The 17,540-nt window shown below is 43.5% G+C and overlaps 2 protein-coding genes across 6 annotated transcripts; one reads left to right on the top strand and one right to left on the bottom strand.

The window, feature by feature from the left end:
- Positions 1 to 3,246: 3,246 nt before the first annotated feature.
- Positions 3,247 to 7,649, bottom strand: THG1L (tRNA-histidine guanylyltransferase 1 like). 3 transcript variants are annotated; one of them, XM_061360151.1, is made up of 6 exons: positions 7,438 to 7,649; positions 6,503 to 6,679; positions 5,893 to 6,062; positions 5,120 to 5,208; positions 4,406 to 4,513; positions 3,247 to 3,415 (listed from the first exon to the last, which is right to left on the bottom strand). In XM_061360151.1, the coding sequence occupies exons 1-6, from the start codon at positions 7,632 to 7,634 to the stop codon at positions 3,254 to 3,256; spliced, it is 903 nt and encodes a 300-aa protein (XP_061216135.1). In that variant the 5' UTR covers positions 7,635 to 7,649; the 3' UTR covers positions 3,247 to 3,253. The 3 variants fall into 3 exon arrangements, with proteins under 3 accessions (XP_061216135.1, XP_061216136.1, XP_061216138.1); XM_061360152.1 differs by lacking the exon at positions 7,438 to 7,649 and having other exon boundaries at positions 5,893 to 6,058; positions 6,503 to 6,634; XM_061360154.1 differs by lacking the exon at positions 7,438 to 7,649 and having other exon boundaries at positions 5,893 to 5,967; positions 6,503 to 6,569.
- Positions 7,650 to 7,813: 164 nt separating this feature from the next.
- On the top strand, positions 7,814 to 16,630 carry SOX30 (SRY-box transcription factor 30). Of its 3 annotated transcripts, XM_061360149.1 has the most exons (6): positions 7,985 to 8,141; positions 8,332 to 8,910; positions 10,114 to 10,353; positions 11,964 to 12,143; positions 13,967 to 14,447; positions 16,194 to 16,630. In XM_061360149.1, exons 1-6 carry the CDS (start codon positions 8,129 to 8,131, stop codon positions 16,564 to 16,566), a joined length of 1,866 nt encoding a protein of 621 aa, XP_061216133.1. In that variant the 5' UTR covers positions 7,985 to 8,128; the 3' UTR covers positions 16,567 to 16,630. The 3 variants fall into 3 exon arrangements, with proteins under 3 accessions (XP_061216132.1, XP_061216133.1, XP_061216134.1); XM_061360148.1 differs by having other exon boundaries at positions 7,814 to 8,910; XM_061360150.1 differs by lacking the exon at positions 8,332 to 8,910.
- Positions 16,631 to 17,540: the final 910 nt, after the last annotated feature.

Genomic DNA, 17,540 nt, shown 5'->3' with positions numbered 1-17,540 from the left:
TGTAGTTTACATCAGCACCTGCTGAGTGGCTCTTAAAAAACAAAACCAAACCCAAATGCACATTGCCTTAAATGTGTAAGCTCTTCCTGGGGGGAGAAAAGGGGAAACAGAGAGCAGGCTGCTATGCAGATTCATGGGTAACTAATTAAGTCACACCTCAGCCTTTGTTTCCAGTTTTATGGCCAGTTCCAACTCCTGCCTGTCTCTCCCTTAGCAGCAGCATGCCTGGTTGCTCTTATAGCAGTAATATCCTTATAAATACCTATTCTACCATTAGAGTTGTATTTCTGTACTGACACAAGTTCTCTCCAATCCCAGCTGCACTGGGACAAGCCCCTTTACCTTGGCAGAACTATCTTGGCTCAGAGAGGTTGTATGGATTTAACTGTTTGATTGTTTTCCCTCTAACCTGTACTGTCAGGAGCACTGTCTGTGTCATCCCCAGAAAAATCATAAGACAGCAGTACAGATTCGGGGCAGCAGCCTCTTTGCAGGCACCAGGAACATTCCGGTGGTACCACTTTTCACTCTGCTGCCCAGGAGACACACACCAACGCTGCCGGGCACAGAAGAGGAGAATAGAGTGTGTACTGCCCATGGCCTAACAGACTTCATATCTCTACAGGTTCTTGATTATTAATTCCCCTCTCCGGTACTTTCACCCATTACTAGTAAAATTCTCAGGAAAATAAAGGCCAAGTAATAAACACAACAGGGAAGAAATTATTATTTTTCAAAAGTATAAAAAACCTGTACATTTGACAAAAGCTTTGAAAATCACAGAGAACTGCTGCGCTACTCCCTTTGTGTAAGGATCAGAGACATGAAGCAGGCAAACAGCTTAGCACTGATCTGATTAAACACGCAAACCTTGAAATTCAGTACTAAATGCCAGTTGAAGTATTCTGCCCCATTCCTCGCAGTGTTCAAGGCCAGGTTGGATGGGACTTGGAGAAAAGTCCAGGAACAAACTTGCCAAAAGAGTTTTCAAGTTGACAAGCAGGTATTCTTGACTGCGACGCTGGGAGACACAGGGACTAGCTCCTCCTAATGTGTGTCCCCATATGGCTACACAAGCAGTCCTTATATAGTCCCTGGGCATACATACATATTCATGAGGCTATGTATGGATTACATTATTTTCCAGAAAGTTCCCTGCATGTGTACAGAAGTGTGGGGGTGGTCTCTGAGGGTCCTTTACTTCTTCCAATAATCTTCATCACTTCTGGCAGCCTTTGAAGCACGAACAGTAGATGCTTATACCAGCTTAACTGGTTCATTAACACCACAGACATAACAATCCTCCTGTCCTCAAGTGGAAGATGGCCCTGCACATGGCAGGGGGTTGGAACTGAAGGACTGTCCGGGGTTCAGCTTTATCAATCATTTATCTCCTTTTTAGTAGCTGGTGCAGTGCAGTGCAGCGATTTTGACTCCAGCCTCAGAACAGTGCTGACAGCCACAGCTAAAGACTTGGATGTGTTAAAGTAACATTTACTCCTATCAAGGGACATTTTCAGTCCCATGGTCCACCAGTGAGGAGGGGCATGGGAAGCTTCGAAGAAGCAGAGACTGGACACCTGACCCAAACTAGGCAAAGGAGTATTCCAAACCACAGGCCCACCATGCCCAGTATATAAAGTGGAGGGAGGTATGCAGAAGGCCCAGATCACTGCTTGGGCTGGGTAGCGGTCAGTCTGTGGTGAGCAATTGTATTGTCTCACCTTGTTATTTCCTTTATCGTTTTCATTATTGGTGGTTAACAGCAGTTTTGTGCTATACCTTAGTTCCTGCACTGTTCTTACCTCAGCCTGTGGGAGTTACATTCTTCCAGTTCTCCTCCCCATCCCTCCGGGAGCAGGAGGAAGAAGAATGGTGGGGAGAAAGGACGGTGGGGAGAAAGGAGTCCTTGATCAGAGTAAATGTTACTTGACTCATCAAGGTCTTCCACTGGTGCTACCAGCACTGGCCTCAGGCTAAAGCCAAAAACACAGCACTGCACCAACTATTAAGGAGAAAAATAACTGCTACAGCTGAACCCAAACTGTTCTATGATCCTATTCTGGCCCATCACAGTTGAAACAAACAAAAAAAACCAAACACGTTATTTTCTCCTCTGCTTTGAACTGTTCAAATACACAAACCTTTTTATAGTTTGGCAGTTTAGTAAAATACGTCATTTGATTGATTGATGGCTTGGCTTCGCGAGCGAAGATCTGGGAAGGGCTTTAACCACGCTTACTACAAGCACAATGACCAAGGGCATGTGGGATATGCAAATCTGGGAAGAAGGGTGCCGAGGCAATCAGGAAGTGTCCGACCACGACTGTCAACTCCTGAGCTAACTTGAGCTACCCATGCGCTGGTCCGCCCACATGCAACGTTGGATCTTGCAGCTTCCCATGCACCTTGTCACCTACCATTTTGACCCTCGCCCGTCTATACAGACAAGTGAGAGTAAGCCCTTTGTCCTGGGTTCAGCAGTAGCAGTCATTTTTCTCCTTCTTGGTAGCTGGTGCAGTGTTGTGTTTTGACTTTCGGCCTGGCAACAGAGCTGATAACAATGATGTTTTGGTTTGGCCAAGGACTTTGTGAGCCTCATGCTCTGCCAGGGAGGGGGGAAGCCGGGAGGAAGCAGAGACAGGACACCTGACGCAAACTGACCAAAGAGGTATTCCATACCACAGCACGTCATGCCCAGGATGTAATGGGGAGTTACCCAGAAGAGCTAAGGGGACTGCAGGGCTGGAGGAGGTATCGGTCGGTGCTTGGTCTGGCTGGGGGGGTGGTAGGGGTGAGTTATCGGTCAGCTGGTGGTGAGGTGTTGTATTCTCTTCCCTTGTTATTTCCTTTATCATTATTATTATTGGTGGCAGCAGTAATGATCCGTGTTATACCTTAGTTACTAAACTGTTCTTATCTCAACCCGTGGGAGTCACATTCTTTTCAATTCTCCTCTCCACCCCTACGGGAGTAGGGGGAGGGCAAGAAGGGGGGGGGGGGGAGGAAGTGAGTGCACCAGCTGTCTGGCTGGGCTTAAACCACGACACCCTTCCAGCCTGCGCAGTGGAGTTTTAGGATTTCATTTAAATGCTATAGAAATGCAGGGCATTTCTGTATACTTTTTCTACAAATACAAATGCTCAAGAAAAAAGCAGTCTTCAATTATCATTCCTTAACATTCAAAATCTGCTAGAATTTTAGTTTTCCATCCAGGCATATCCTTGTATGTCAGACAGCATACTCAGAGATATTAACTACCCTCATCCAGAATTTCAGGGTATTCCTCCCAGAACTGGTCTCCGATAATGTCACAGTGCAGGGGAACAACTTCAGTCCTAGTCCGAGTCACTTCAATTTCTTTTTCTTCTGCTTCCTTCGGGAGTTTCATTTTCTTAGTCATGACTTCATTAACCTGAAAATACAGTTGACACATTAGCAGACAGGAAAGACTCTGGAGAAAATTCACAAATGGATAAGAACCAAAGCTACAAAAAATAGAAACTGGCAACCCTATAGCATGCTACATAGCATCTTTTGAAAGAAAGCCTATTTTCAGTTCAACCAGGAGCAGCTGAAACTGCATGTCATCATCACATGGCTTGAAGAAATGACCTGCAAAGTCACCTGATTCCAAGTGTTCCTGAATAAAATACAGTATTTAATTTGGAGCTATATAAAGCACATAGGAAACCATGCGAACGTTATTACCAAGAAAAAATATGCATAAGGAACAAGTGGAATGTATTCCCAGGTGGAAGCCTCTATCCATTCCAATTAGGTCAAAGTAATAGTAGGCCAAACAAAGAAACAGTAGGCCAAAAGGTTGGAATTCCTTTGCAATGGAAATACCTGGGATCTAGTCCTGTGAAGAAGGGCCTGACACAGGTCCCAACAATTATCATATCAGAATGACAAAAGTCAGTAAAATGTAGTTTTTCAGGAAGCAGAATATTTCCTGCATTTTCAAAGCTGGTAACACAAAGAAACCAAGGGTACAATTCCCTAAACAAAGTAGATTTGTCTAGCAAAAACATCAGTCTTGTGTAATTCACAGAATCATTCATGTTGTAAGGGACCTCTGGAGATCATCTAGTCCAACACCCCTCAGCCACTGATACATCTATTAGCTCAACAGTCATAATTTGTACCCAAATCACATTTCAAAGACCAATTTTTATACTATGCTCATAGATACACATCTCTCAAAAATATCTCCAAAATAATTACACATCTCACACATCATTATAAGCTAAATATGGTTAGTTAATACATAGACATGTTAAATACATCGACATATATTTGGGATATAGCTGGGATCTTACAGTCCAGCTTATCTGCCATAGTGTCCCTACTAAAACCTACTAAAAATGAGCTTGAAGCAAGTGGTAATACAGCTTTTTACCTTTTGCCATACTAAGACAGTTCCTTTTCTGTACATCAGAGGTTCATTGTTGTAGTTGATGTTGAATTCAGAAAAGAGTATTTCATTCTTGTCTCCAGCCAAAGTCCCCTGAGAGGAAATGAAAACAGAAAATACTTTTAAAGAAAAACAAACTCAACCTCCAGGGTAGAAAAAGGGTGAACACTGGGTGCAAGACTGACATTTTGGCAGGTTTTCACCTTGAAGTCACAGGGTTTAACTACCTCTTCCAACAGAGGAATTATTTCCAACTGCCAAACGAGGATATTAATACAGAGAAAGTTTTGTTGTCTGTTTGGTTACATCTTCCAGACAAACCAATAAAAGTCAACAAACTCCAAGAGAAAATGATCTGCTCAAGTCTGCATGCTCAGGCAAAATCCTACAGAAGGGACAGGGAATCAGTACTAGCTGAATCCTGCCATAATACTTCATGCATACATATACCGGATGTTTATATGACATTTCTATGCTTACTGAACTTGCTCATGAAGGATTAAAATCCTACCAGTATTTGGCCAAAGAGACAGTGTTTTTCAATCACATTAGCATCCATACAATTGAAGTTGAATCTACATCCACAAAATTATAAGAACAGACAATCCAGCCATGGCTGCTGGGTAGGCAAGTCCAGCTTTACAAATCTTATGATTTTCTCTGTAGCTGGAAAAAAACATGCTCTAAAGAGACTCTTACCTGCAGTCTATCCTGTGCTTGCACTGGTGTCAAACCACTTCGCTGTACAAGCATCCAAAACACTGTATTATAAAGGTTATTAATATGGCCTACAGAAAAAGAGAAAAGAGAGAAAGAGAATTTATCAAATCTGAGTGACTACTCAGAAAATACAGCTTTAGTTTCAGAGTTGTACTCAAGGAACAGCCAAGAACAAAACAGAATTAATAATACCAGCTGCTAGAGATGATGTGATCTTTCTGATTAACTCTTAAGGTACTGCATAGGATAAGAATGACTAGAAGACACATTTCTTTGTAATTCTGAAATTGGAGAGCAGAGAGTGGAGGGTGTTTCTGTGTAATCTAAGTTGTCTTCCTTTGAGCAATAAGGATTAGGTACCAACAAATGCCTAGGAAGTAAATCCAAAGGTGTGTTCTGGTGTGGAATATACAGCACTGATTGAACATCCACATCTCTTCAAGATTCCCCTGGCTAAACAAACTTGGAACATAAAAAACAGTTAAGTTCATTATATTAATATTTGAAACTATTTCTTGCACTGAACTCACTCCCGGGATGCAACAAATATGGTTGTAACCTGAAGGCTCAAAACTCTAGCCAGTATTTCTGTATCCATACAAAGCCCGAAATGATGCTAATATTGTTGATTAAAAACTACCACCCTACCTGCTGTTCCTTCACTGATACCTATACACACTGGCAATAAAGGCATTTCTATTCAGAGATGAAGACAACTCAACTGCACAAATCTGTTTTCTAGAAACACTTACAATCTGCTTGTCTCCAGCTGAGGTAGTCCTTTAAATTCTGGTTGCTGGGATACAACACAATTCGGGCATCAAATCCTGGTGGGTACAGAAGTGGCTGGTCCTTGAAGTAATCCTTCCAATAGAAAACGTAACTTGAGGCAAACTGGGAGACCACATGAGTCATGAACTTGCTTGCAAACACAAAGCAAAAGGAAAAAGAAAGAAGTAGATCAATGTGATTTGTACCTGTGATTATCTGAGGTGTAAGTACCTATCGTTCTGGTGGACAGCAGCATTTCTTAAGTAACAGCCCAACAGATCAGCAATGACAGAGCCTTCTGAAGAACAGGAACTACTGAGAATCAAGGAAGTCTGGAAAAGGTAACATTTTCTTAAAAGAATGTTGATTCTATCAACGCTCGTTTCCAAGGTTTCTATCATCAATTTTGTTTCCAGATCTCTGTATCACTGAACATATTTTCCTGAAAGATGACGAGCAAACCTTTCACATGAAGAACCTGAATTAGACATACTGTATGCACCCAAACACAGCCCAACTCTAAACTTTTGTGCGTAAAGGCAAACCTAAAAAATCAGAGGTTTAGAGATGTGGTATCAACGCAGCTGTTACCTTGCTCTTCTTTTAAACCATCTACTTTTCTTTTTGAAGACAAAACTGTATTCATCACTCTGTCCATAAGCAATAGCAATATCCTCCAGTTCTTCCATCACTGTCTGTGCACATTTGGTCATCAGATGAAGAGCACGGTCATCATTTGGCTTTTTGAACTCATGCTGCTCAGAAAACCTTCAAAGCAAAAACGGTTGAGTAAGAACCCCTTAAGAAGCCACTAAAAATGACAACCCTTTTAGTTTCCTCACATTTGCCTTCTATCAATATTGATTTCCAGTATCCTGTCAATACAGAGAATTCGCTCCAAGTATGAAAAGCAAGAACAAAAAACATGCTGCCTTTTACATTCTATCCAATACAGGCAACATTATCATTTACTTCTTAAAACTTGACAGCTTTACCAGAACCCTGTGACAAACCCAGAGACCAAATCCCCAGCAACGGATACATCATCTAGAACTTGAGAACTGCATTCTATTGATCCCCAGAAAAGGTGAACGCCGCACAGACACCAACACCAAACACAAATAAAAACTGCTGTACACCACTTGCTGGCCTTCCCCCAGCAAATGCTGTTCCCCTCAGACACTGGTATAACCGTTTCCCTACCACGCTGCCGAAGGCACCGTTATGAATCAAACCATGGCCCTCGGAGGCAAAGCACCGGTAGCAATCGGAGAGGCCGAGCTAAGGCCTCACTCTGGGGATCAGGGAAAAGGAGGATTTGTTAACCCTGCGGAACCCGCCCAAGCCGGGCAGGGAGTTGCCAAGGCTCCTGCATGGCAGCAGCCAGGGGCCCTTCTCTCGGCCCAGCACTCACAGCCAGCATCCCAGCGCCTCCGTACCCCGGACCAGTCCCCCCCACTCGCTGAGGCGCCGCCAAAGCAACCACACCGCTAGAAGCACCCCGGCCACTAGCTGCCCGCCCTCACCTGTGGAAGTTACGGCCGTCCAGCCGCACCACTATCCAGCAGTTGGGCAGACAGGTATCGTCCGCCTCGAAGTCCCGCACATACTCGAACTTGCTTTTCGCCATGGATAGGAGGAGGCGGCAGCTGCCGCCCAAGCTCCGCACCCACCACCCGCTCCCGGCCGCCTTACCTCCAACGGCCCGCCCGCAGCCCAACATGACCAGAGCGGAAACGGAAACAGAAGCGGCGTAACGACCATCACTCGGTGGAGCCACTCTGTGCGTCTCGGCGGACCTCTCTATGGTTACAGCCGCGTCCGGGGGCGTGACCGGCGGAGCCTCCACCAACGGTCATCGGGGCGGGGTGGGCGAGGCCGCGAGGGCGCGGCGAACGTTGGCGTCAACGGCCGCGGGCGCCCAAGGGGCGGCCTTGGAATGGCGAGGGGCGGGCGGCAGCGGCCGGTCCCCCGCAGCGCCCCCCCGCGGCCGCCGGCGGCATCCGGCCACCTCCGGCCACCGGAGGACAAGGGTGCCGTCGGGGTGGTGCACGTCAAAGTGGAGGAGCCCGATGTGGAGCCGGGCAATGGCCAGGGCTACTGCGGGGATGGCAGAGAGTCAGGGGCAGGGTTCGGGTGCTCCCATGTTGAGGAAGTGGGTGAAGAGGCTTGCGGTGTCATCAAGAGAGAAAGGGACCATGAAGTGTGTGGTGATGAATGCCAGAACGAGGTGAAGGTGCTGGAGAAGTGGGGGAATGGGAAGGAGCCCTGGAGAGAAAGTGCTGTCAAAGTGGAGATGCCTGATGTGGCCTTTGCGGCCTGTGGGGTGAAGGTGGAAAACGATGATGCTCCGTTGGGATCTCTCTGTGAGTCCACCAATGGTCTGGCTGGATCCCTGTGTCTGTCTGTTCATGCTCCAGCTGGATCCCTGTGTGAGCCAGTTCCTGTTCCCACTCGATCCCTATGTGGGCCAGTTCCTGTTCCCACTCAGTCCCTATGTGGGCCAGTTCCTGTTCCCACTGGATCCCTTTGTGGCACTCTTCATGCTCCCACTGGATCCCTGTGTGGGCCTGTTCCTATTCCCACTGGATCCCTATGTGGGCCTCTTCCTGCTTCCACTGGATCCCTGTGTGGGCCTGTTCCTATTCCCACTGGATCCCTATGTGGGCCTCTTCCTGCTCCCGCTGGATCCCTGTGTGGGCCTCTTCCTGCTCCCACTGGAGCCCTGTGTGGGCCTGTTTGTGCCAGCACTGATGACGGCAAGGTGCAGCTACGTAAAGGTTTTGGGGTCCCCTCTAAAGATATGAAGATCCCGGTTGTGGTTCACCCTTTGCCTCCTGGGACCTGCATCCAGATCCAAGGCCCTCTGCCATCAGGCCTGCTCCACATACCTAAAGTGCCGGTGAAAAAAGTGCCGCTTAAAATGCAGTCTTTACCGGAGCCTTCTGTAAAGATCGAAACCAAAAACGTTCCCTTCACAGTACTCCCCGCCGATGCAGGTATTATATTAATAGAGCTTGCAAGGGTTCTTACTGTAAGTGGCACACAGGTAATCAGATAGGAGAACATAACTGAAGAGAACCATCCCTTTGTATAGACTGGGGTTTGTACAGCTCTCTTCTTCAGTGTGAGATGTAATAAACATGTGGGAGCACAGAGTAGTGGCTTATTAAACTCACTGCAGTTTTGTCCACTTACTCCCTGATTACATTAAACCCATTATAACGGTGTTCAGAATTGCACTGAGATGTGATTGCAAGTTTTAAGGTCAGGAGTCTGCTTGATTTTGAAAGCTGTGAAGCATTCATACACCTCGCTCAGAAAACTTGGACATGATAAATGAGGAACATTTGAAATACCTGCATTAGATTTATTTTTTTTTTTTAAAGATAACTAGATTTTCAAAAATAGTGACTTAAAAGTGAGGTCTGAAAGAATAGAAGACTTTTCCCCTTTATTGATAATGTAGAAGAGTTCATTTTAAAGCCATTTTCAGAGAGGACATCACTTGCTCAGGGATCAGTTGTGGGCATCTGGGGGGCTCATCATGACACCAATCTAAATGCAGTCTGTGTTTACAAAGAGCCAAGCTGGGTGTCATGTAACAGTCACTGGGTAATGCGGGTTCTTCCAGCAAAATGAGTCCAAATCAGAGAAAAGAGAGAGGGAAATCAACAGCCAAAACCCAAACTGGGAACAATGTCAGCTTAGAAGCCAGGGACTGCACAGGTGTGGGACTAAGCTGCTGTATCACCATTAGATCTGGTCCCTGCTTCCCTAAGGCTTTGGGTACGTAGTTCTAGTGGAGATGGCAAATTTGCACTGGCATGATCTACGCTATACAATGTTTAGTTTACAAGTTCATAGCAAAACAATCTAGTCAAATGAAACCCAAAGCAGGGTGTTTGCAGTCCCATATGCTTCTTTTGGGCTTTTCCTTTCTTTTTATTTAATACTATTTAACAAAAGCCAGGTAAGTGATTCCTTGGGCAGTGGTTCAGTGGAGGTCAGTGAAGAGCACTCCCTTACCCTTAGTTAGTTTTCTAGGAACTGCTCTCCAAATGTGCATTGAGATTCACGTATTCCAAAACTCTAGTGATTCTTTTGTCTGGTGCCAAATATCCTCTTGATGCACTATTGAATGTAACCTGTATGCATATATTGCGTGGCAGATGGTCCTCTTTCCTTATTCTGTTGCACAGGTATGCCAGACACTCCATTTAGCAAAGACAAAAATGGCCATGTGAAGCGTCCAATGAATGCATTTATGGTATGGGCAAGGATTCATCGGCCCATCCTAGCAAAAGCTAACCCAGCTGCCAGCAATGCAGATATCAGTGTTCGGCTTGGACTGGAGTGGAGCAAACTGACTGAAGAGCAGAAGCAGCCCTATTATGATGAAGCTTATAAAATAAAACAGAGGCACAGAGAGGAATTTCCTGGTAAACAAGTAACAAGTCTTTATTTATCTGAATGCTTCAGAAGTGCAAGATTTTTTTTGAGAAGTGTATCTCTTTCATTAGAGCAAGTAATAGAAAAAGATGACAAAAGTTTCAAGCATGCAGTCCTCATGTCAGCTTTCTAGTGCATGAAAGCATGTTAATGCTTTACAGTATCTAAAATGATGTTTCACCCGTCATAGTTCACATAGACCACCACAGCTACAGCAGCTTTCCTGAACGTTTTACTACTGTAATAGCCAGATAGTGAGTTTAGTGTGAACATGGCCTGCTGCATCATTTCATGTCCTCCAGAAAGAGCTGCCCAGGTGGCCTGTGGTGACACATGCATTCATTCCTCAAAAGCAGGAAAAGGAAATGCCACAGGAAACACAAACAGCATTGTATTCTGTGGGATTCTTCCATGTGTAGACTTGGGATTCCCAAATAATGGTGTGGAAGATGTTGTTTCTCAACCTTTCATCAAGAAGGTTAAAAATTTGTACCCTTCACAAATCCCTTTCTCCGTAACGCTGCAGTTAAATAAAACAGCAAAAGTACTTTGAACACTCTTTTTAAAAGCTGTTGAGATACCAAGTGTCGTGATCCTTTCTCTCTCTGTTGTCATAATCCTGCTAGTTCATGATTATGTCTGATCTCGGCAGACAAGATCTGACTAATCTGTCATAAACAAGGAAAAGATAAAAGCTTCTCTCATCCCCTTCTCATTGCCCTTTAAAGTGGCATTAAGGGTTAGACTATGTAAGAACCCGAGCTGTTCAGTGTAAATTCATAACATACAGCTCTCATATATACATATATATACATAATATACATCTCATATATATACATAATATACATCACTTACTGTTTGGTTAATCTTCTAAGGCAAAGCCAAGTGTAATCCTCCAAAATCTGTACAGGATTCCTAATAGGTCATATTTTCCATTGTCTCTTGTAAACTGCAGGTATGTGTGAGACTTAATGGGTTAATGAAACAATCAGGAGAGATCTACATTTTTAATAGAATCACAGAATCGATCACAGAATGGTGTGGGCTGGAAGACCTTAAGGATCATCTAGTTCCAACCCCCTGGCACAGGCAGGGACCCCTTTCACTAGACCAGGTTGCTCCAACAACCAGGTTGTCCAACCTCACCTTGAACATTTCCAGGAATGGGGAATCCACAGCTTCTCTGGGAAACCTGTTCCAGTGCCTCATCACCTTCATAGTGAAGAATCGTTCCCAATGTCTCAGAATACAGTCATAGTTTTCTTTCACACCAAAAGCCTGTAATACAGTGTCATGTTCTCCTTAACATGCTTCCCTCAGCAAGGCCATGTCACTCTCAATTGTTCTGTGTTTCTTTGTCTCACAAACAGTTACTATTTAGTAACATAAAGCCAATGCCCAAATATGTCCATTTTATTTCCACCTCTGATAAAATGCCCATTTGCTGGGTCACTGAAACAAATGGAGTATTGCCACTGACTATAGGAGCCACTTTGGGATTCTTTTTATATATTTTAGAGTTACAGATCCCATAACTTCATGTAAAGAATGAGACCATCAAAAAAAATGGGACATCTGTGTCTTTTTTCATCTCTGACAGATTGGGTTTATCAACCACGACCAAGCAAAAGGAAGCGTTTTCCACTGACTGTCTCTGCTGTATTTCCCAGTGTTTCTCAGAGTGTCATCACTACAAATCCAGCTGGCATTTGCCCCATCCAGTCACCTGCTTACTCGGTTGTCATCCCCAATGTTAAGAACAGCATTGGCTATCCAGTCTGTGAGTTTTCAGTAGTGAATGATTTTAAAAATTCAGAATTTACCTATTGTAATAAAAGTTATGTATATAGTAGTGTAGATGTACTTAAAACAATGTCTTGGTCTTTCTTGACACCACTGGTTCTATCAGTCCTCTGCACTGCACCTCCATATCCCCATCTCTACCTACTTTTTCCTCAGCCTTTTAAATCCTTCTGGCTTTTTCATTGCCCACAGATTGCTGCTATTGTATTTGTAGCTCTGGTTCCTTCCCTGTCAGTCTTTTTGGATATCTGTTACTCAACACTTGCTTTCTGACAAGCTACAGCTGTTTCCTTTTCTTGCTCTGTCTCTACCTCACATACTTTTTACCTCACCAGCTCTAACTGCACTAGTGTTCAACCCTGTCCTACCACTTCTAAAAAAGCCCATTAGCTCAGTTCATGGCACCTCCACCCTGGTTTTAATGTTTCTTCATAGTGAGGGCACCATTGCTCTAGAGCAAATGCTCCACAACTTAGGCTGCTTACAAGAGAGAGCAGACAGAATTGTCAACAAGGTCATCCAAAAGGATGCTAGTAGGGTGTGAGTAAGGTTTGTGCTGCAATGATAAAGCAGTCACTAAATCTGAAGAAGAAAGTTTTAATTGGCACGTTTTCCATGAACAAGTTAGTTAGCTATCTAGGCACAGCAGTTCTGCATGTAGGTGTTACAGACTTGCACATGCCCACAGTTTGAGCTCAGCTTTTATACAAACAAAAATAGAAGTAGAGAAGGAATATGTTGAAAAGTTGCACCTAGCCTGGAAGGATTTTGATAAGACGTCAATATGGGCAGTGAAATAGGGTATAGTATGAGAGCCAACAGTCCTGTGTAATAGCTGACCTGCTTATTTTGTAGTGTAAGAGGTCTGGCTCAGTGTATGAATAGTGGATTTCAGCAACAAAAAGCTTAATGGCATTTTTAAGCATACTGACAAGGGCTGCTGTCTTTACGATGAGACAAGAAAATGAAATGCCTATTTACACTGTGTGGTAATATTCAGAGATGTAAAAGAGAACACTCAGATTTGTTTAGGTCAAGTTCTGAGTTAATGATGTGATCCATTCTCAAATTCTTCTGTAAATTTGACTGAATAAAGTACTCATTTTCTTACCCTGGTATATTTTACAACATTATGATGTCCTCAGATGCTACTATATATCATTTCAGAGTTTACTATTCTATTGTGATTGAAATTATTCTTAAATACAAGTTGTAAAGATCTAGATGCATCTAAGTCCTGTTGACTTGGAATTTAGACTCTTAAACTAGGTAGTGGGCTTTGAAAATAGTTATGCAATGTGTTTTGCAGTCTTTTGTATAGAGGCAGCTCTGTTGACAGGAGGTGTGATTTGAAAGTGTACATTTAAAAGTGAAATTGGCTAGTGGGAACTTTGCTGGTGAAACAAAAAGAAAGCATATTGCTTTTGCTTCTCATTGCTGCTTTGGCACCACAAAGATTTGTTAAGAATTTGGCTCACTCAAAGGAAGTGTGTAGATCTGGGAGGTTTTCTGTGCTTCAGACACTTAAAAACACACTCCAGCCCCATTCTGTGACCATATCAGGACATGACACAGACCTCACCAGCCTCACATCCTCAACACTCACTAACCAATTGCTTCTTCTTTCACCCTTGGGTTTCTGTGGAAGGCTGAGTGAGTTCCAAGTGACAGTGAGTTGCAATAAAGTAATGCTAGGACGTGTTTTGGGGAAAATGGATTTGGCTGTGGTTTGCTACACTGCTGTTTGTGAAATTTCTTCCTCTGTTCATGTCTGATAAATAACTGTTCTGTTTCCTAAAGGTGAGCCTCCTGCCATCCGTCTGCCGGCTTCTTCCATTCAACCTGCTGGTCCAATTACTCTTTTCCAGACTACTAGTGCAAACACTGCATCAGTGGCTTTTCCAGCTCCAGCCCTGCCCCTGCACCCTGTAATTTCACCACAGCATTTTGCTCAACCTGCTAAGACAGAAGCTCTTGATGTGTCATCTGGGCTCAATTGCTCTCTGACGAGATCTGCACCAGTTTTTATTGAGAGCTTCAGTGGAAACCCAAGTAACATAGCCAACACTAATGGCAGATTTTCTGTCTCTAATAGTGAGCCCCCCAAGGAGTACCCAGGAGTTTCTATTTTCCCTACAGGTTTACCTCTTCCCCAGGCTACCACTTTTCTCCACTCACATGTCTATGACATTACTCAGCCAGCTGGTCTGTTTGGAGTAAATCCTCAGTTTTCATTTTTCCACTCCTACATTGTACCTGGACCTCACTATTTCCCATCAAGGTAATGAAACCTTTCACTACGATACCAGTAAGAACAAATGCTAAAAGGCAGTCTTTTGACTTAGAGAAAGCAGATGGTGCCTTCAGAAGGAAAGGTGCTCTTACTTTCCTATCCCTCCTGTATGGTGCGAGGCTGCTCATAATTTATGCCCAGTTCCCGAAGGCTCCATAGTACTATTGCAGTAATTGGCACTGGCAGACCCACAGTAAATATAAGTATCTGCTTTCCACTTTATGCATCTAAGTGCAGTTGATTTCCACTGAAAAGCATTAGATAGTGTACATATATTTAGAAACTGATCAGATAGAATTACAGTAGGTGTGTGAGATGTCTCCTGGTACTATCATTGGGGCTGCCATAACTACCAATATTTCTGAATCCCATCCTGGTGTAAAATATCTCTAGAATTCTTATATAAGTAGTAATACCTGTTTTTTTTCTTTGAAGTCTCTGGGCAGTCAGTCAGAAATCACCTAATCCGAGAATTTACAAGCTAACACATGTAATATTCTGTGGGTATTTCCTAAGCTAAGCATGATTAGAAGGCACCAATGCCCTCCCAGCAGCAAGTGTGCTGCTCAAACACAAGTCGACTGATGGCCTACTGATGCTTATTCTTTGTAAGGCATCATTTTTATTTCAGGACTATGCAATATCAAACATAGACATTATTATGATAATTAGACTTAAATTATGCCTGTTTATACACTGCTCATTCCTACTAATAGCAGCAACCAGTATTTTCCTAGAGCAGTAACTTACCCAGTCAGAAATTAAGGCTGATGACCTATTAACCCTTAAAGACATTGGCAATACAAGATGTCCTTTAAAGAAACAGAGGACACATATTCCCAAAATCGCTCAAGATGAGCTTTGCTTAGCCCTTGGTCTCTGGAATTAGACAGTTTTGTGAAGCCTCTGAGGGAGAGGAGTGTTCTTGTACCATAAAAGACTGTTCTGAGTTCATACATTAGCAGGCTTCGGAAGGCTGCCAGCTTTGCTAATACCAGGATCTTTCTAATACAATGATTCATAATTTCACATTCCTATAAACTCTCGCATACAAACTCATAATTTATGAGTAGCCCTGACAGTGCAAATGCATGTATGCAGATTTATGCACTAAAAATTTAAAGATTAGACTGGAAATACGTATCATTTCCCCTAAGCCTCAGCAGACATTGTATTAATGTCTTTAGAACATCTACACTGTTTATAACTGTACATTCTCCAAATAGTAACATTGACAACCACAAGGATCCTCTGTCAGTCCTCCTGTTTAATAAGAGTGTAGCAGATGCCAGAGTTTGCTTCAAAAAATAAGTAACAGTGTTTTACCCAATCTCTGTCACAGATTTTGGCATACAGAAATAACACGAACTGACTTTTGATGCCTTTTTTTTTTGCTGTTTCGAGCATGCTGGTTAACGTACTGAAGGGTGACCAGATGCTGGTTTATCCGTGATGTTATTTCATTCATAAATACAATGGGGTTTCAGTTTGTTTTCAAAGCAACATCATGTGTGTATCTGGCATGAAGGGGTGCACATGCACAGATATGGAATTTGTGTACAACTCCTGTTATGGGCCCTAGTGTTTAAAATAGGCAAGGTTTTGAAGTATGTATGTTCTGAATATTTCAACAGGGAAAGCTGGCTAGCAGAGAACATTAGTGTCATTCTGTTTTTCGCAGCTGAACAGCAATCTGCCTTTCTGAAAGCCAACTTTCAATCTCTCTAATTGCAGCACATGCCCATTCAGCCGTCCCCCATTTGGCTGTGCAAATTTCCCCAGCTCAGTGCCTGAACGCTTTGGCTTTTATGAAGACAAGTACCGAAGACAGGAATTGATGCTTCCAGCTCTGAATGGAACCTATCCTTCCAAGGAATACCCAGAAGAAAGTACACGTGAGAACCAACACAGCTGTGTGCGCCTTGAAGCAGTGCCTTCCCACAGCAACTGGAATGAGGGGCAGGTTGTAAGGCCCCTACCACAGCTGCACGTTGGAGGACTGGAGGAGCTTTTCTCAGCCACTCCATCTACTTCCTCCAGCATCCGCATATTCAATGTAACTGATAGTGACGAGGAAGAGGAAGTAAAGTTGTTGCAAGAATTGTAATTTTAAAAGCCTTATAATCCAGAGTTATATTTTAGAATGGGAAATAAATGTTTTCCTCAACATTTTCTTTTCAGTCAGTGTGTTCAGTGGAAAACCCATCTCGCTTGAGCAAACTGTACAGGTCATTTTGAAGAGTCCGATGATCTGCTTACATTTTGAGGCTTAGCCCCCCTATGTCCATTGGAATTGCATTGTTGATAAAGAGAGGTACAGATTAAATTTCCACATGCTTCCAAACACAGCCCTAAGCCAATGTAAAGTAGATATCATCTGGGTTCTTTGCATTCTAAGTTTTCAGTCTCATATCAACCTTTTTATGCTTTTCTGCTTCTGTGGGTTCATAACTCTGTTTTCCAAGGCCAAGGTCAAAACCTCTCATTTGGGAACCGCTGCATTTTGTAGGTAAAGCAGGCGTGAATAAATCCTGTCTGCCCTACATATTGCAACTGTGCTGTGAACAGCCCCCTGGTCCCACTGCATCTGCAATGCAGATGAACCATTAAAAGGAAAGTCTTATAAATAGTAGAAAATGTGTGTTCTGCCTAAATTATCTTCTCAGTGAAAGCTGATCTGGCCTGCAGGAATGCATGTGGGCAAATGGACCAATTCTTAAACAAAGTGTGTTTCAGGGTGTAAAGCAGCTGCTTATGGGATTATTCTCTAGATCTAACTTTCTCCTTCTCCCATTTTTCTTTTTATACCCTATGGAGTAGGATAGAAGACATATTTCAATGCACCAGAACCTAGAATGGCTGCTTGCCATGGATAATGCAAATTTACTTCCTCCTATATGGGGATGTCCAGCAGTGTTTTAAGGGAGGTGCCTCAGAGCTGCATGGCTGTACCCTCTGCTTGTTGTGAACTTGCTGGTGCTGGTAGCTCAGAGTGAGCTACCCACCTAAAACCGCCTTCCTCGCAACCATTCCTTAGCATGCTCTGGCAGCCCCCCATGGGAGAATTCTCTGTTGACAGAA

The sequence above is a fragment of the Neopsephotus bourkii genome, unplaced genomic scaffold, assembly GCF_033783945.1.
Source record: "Neopsephotus bourkii isolate Nb327-2 ecotype Australia unplaced genomic scaffold, CSIRO-AGI_Nbou_v1 NB_1016, whole genome shotgun sequence".
Lineage (NCBI taxonomy): Eukaryota > Metazoa > Chordata > Aves > Psittaciformes > Psittacidae > Neopsephotus > Neopsephotus bourkii.
This window is presented reverse-complemented; position numbering and strand designations above follow the sequence as displayed.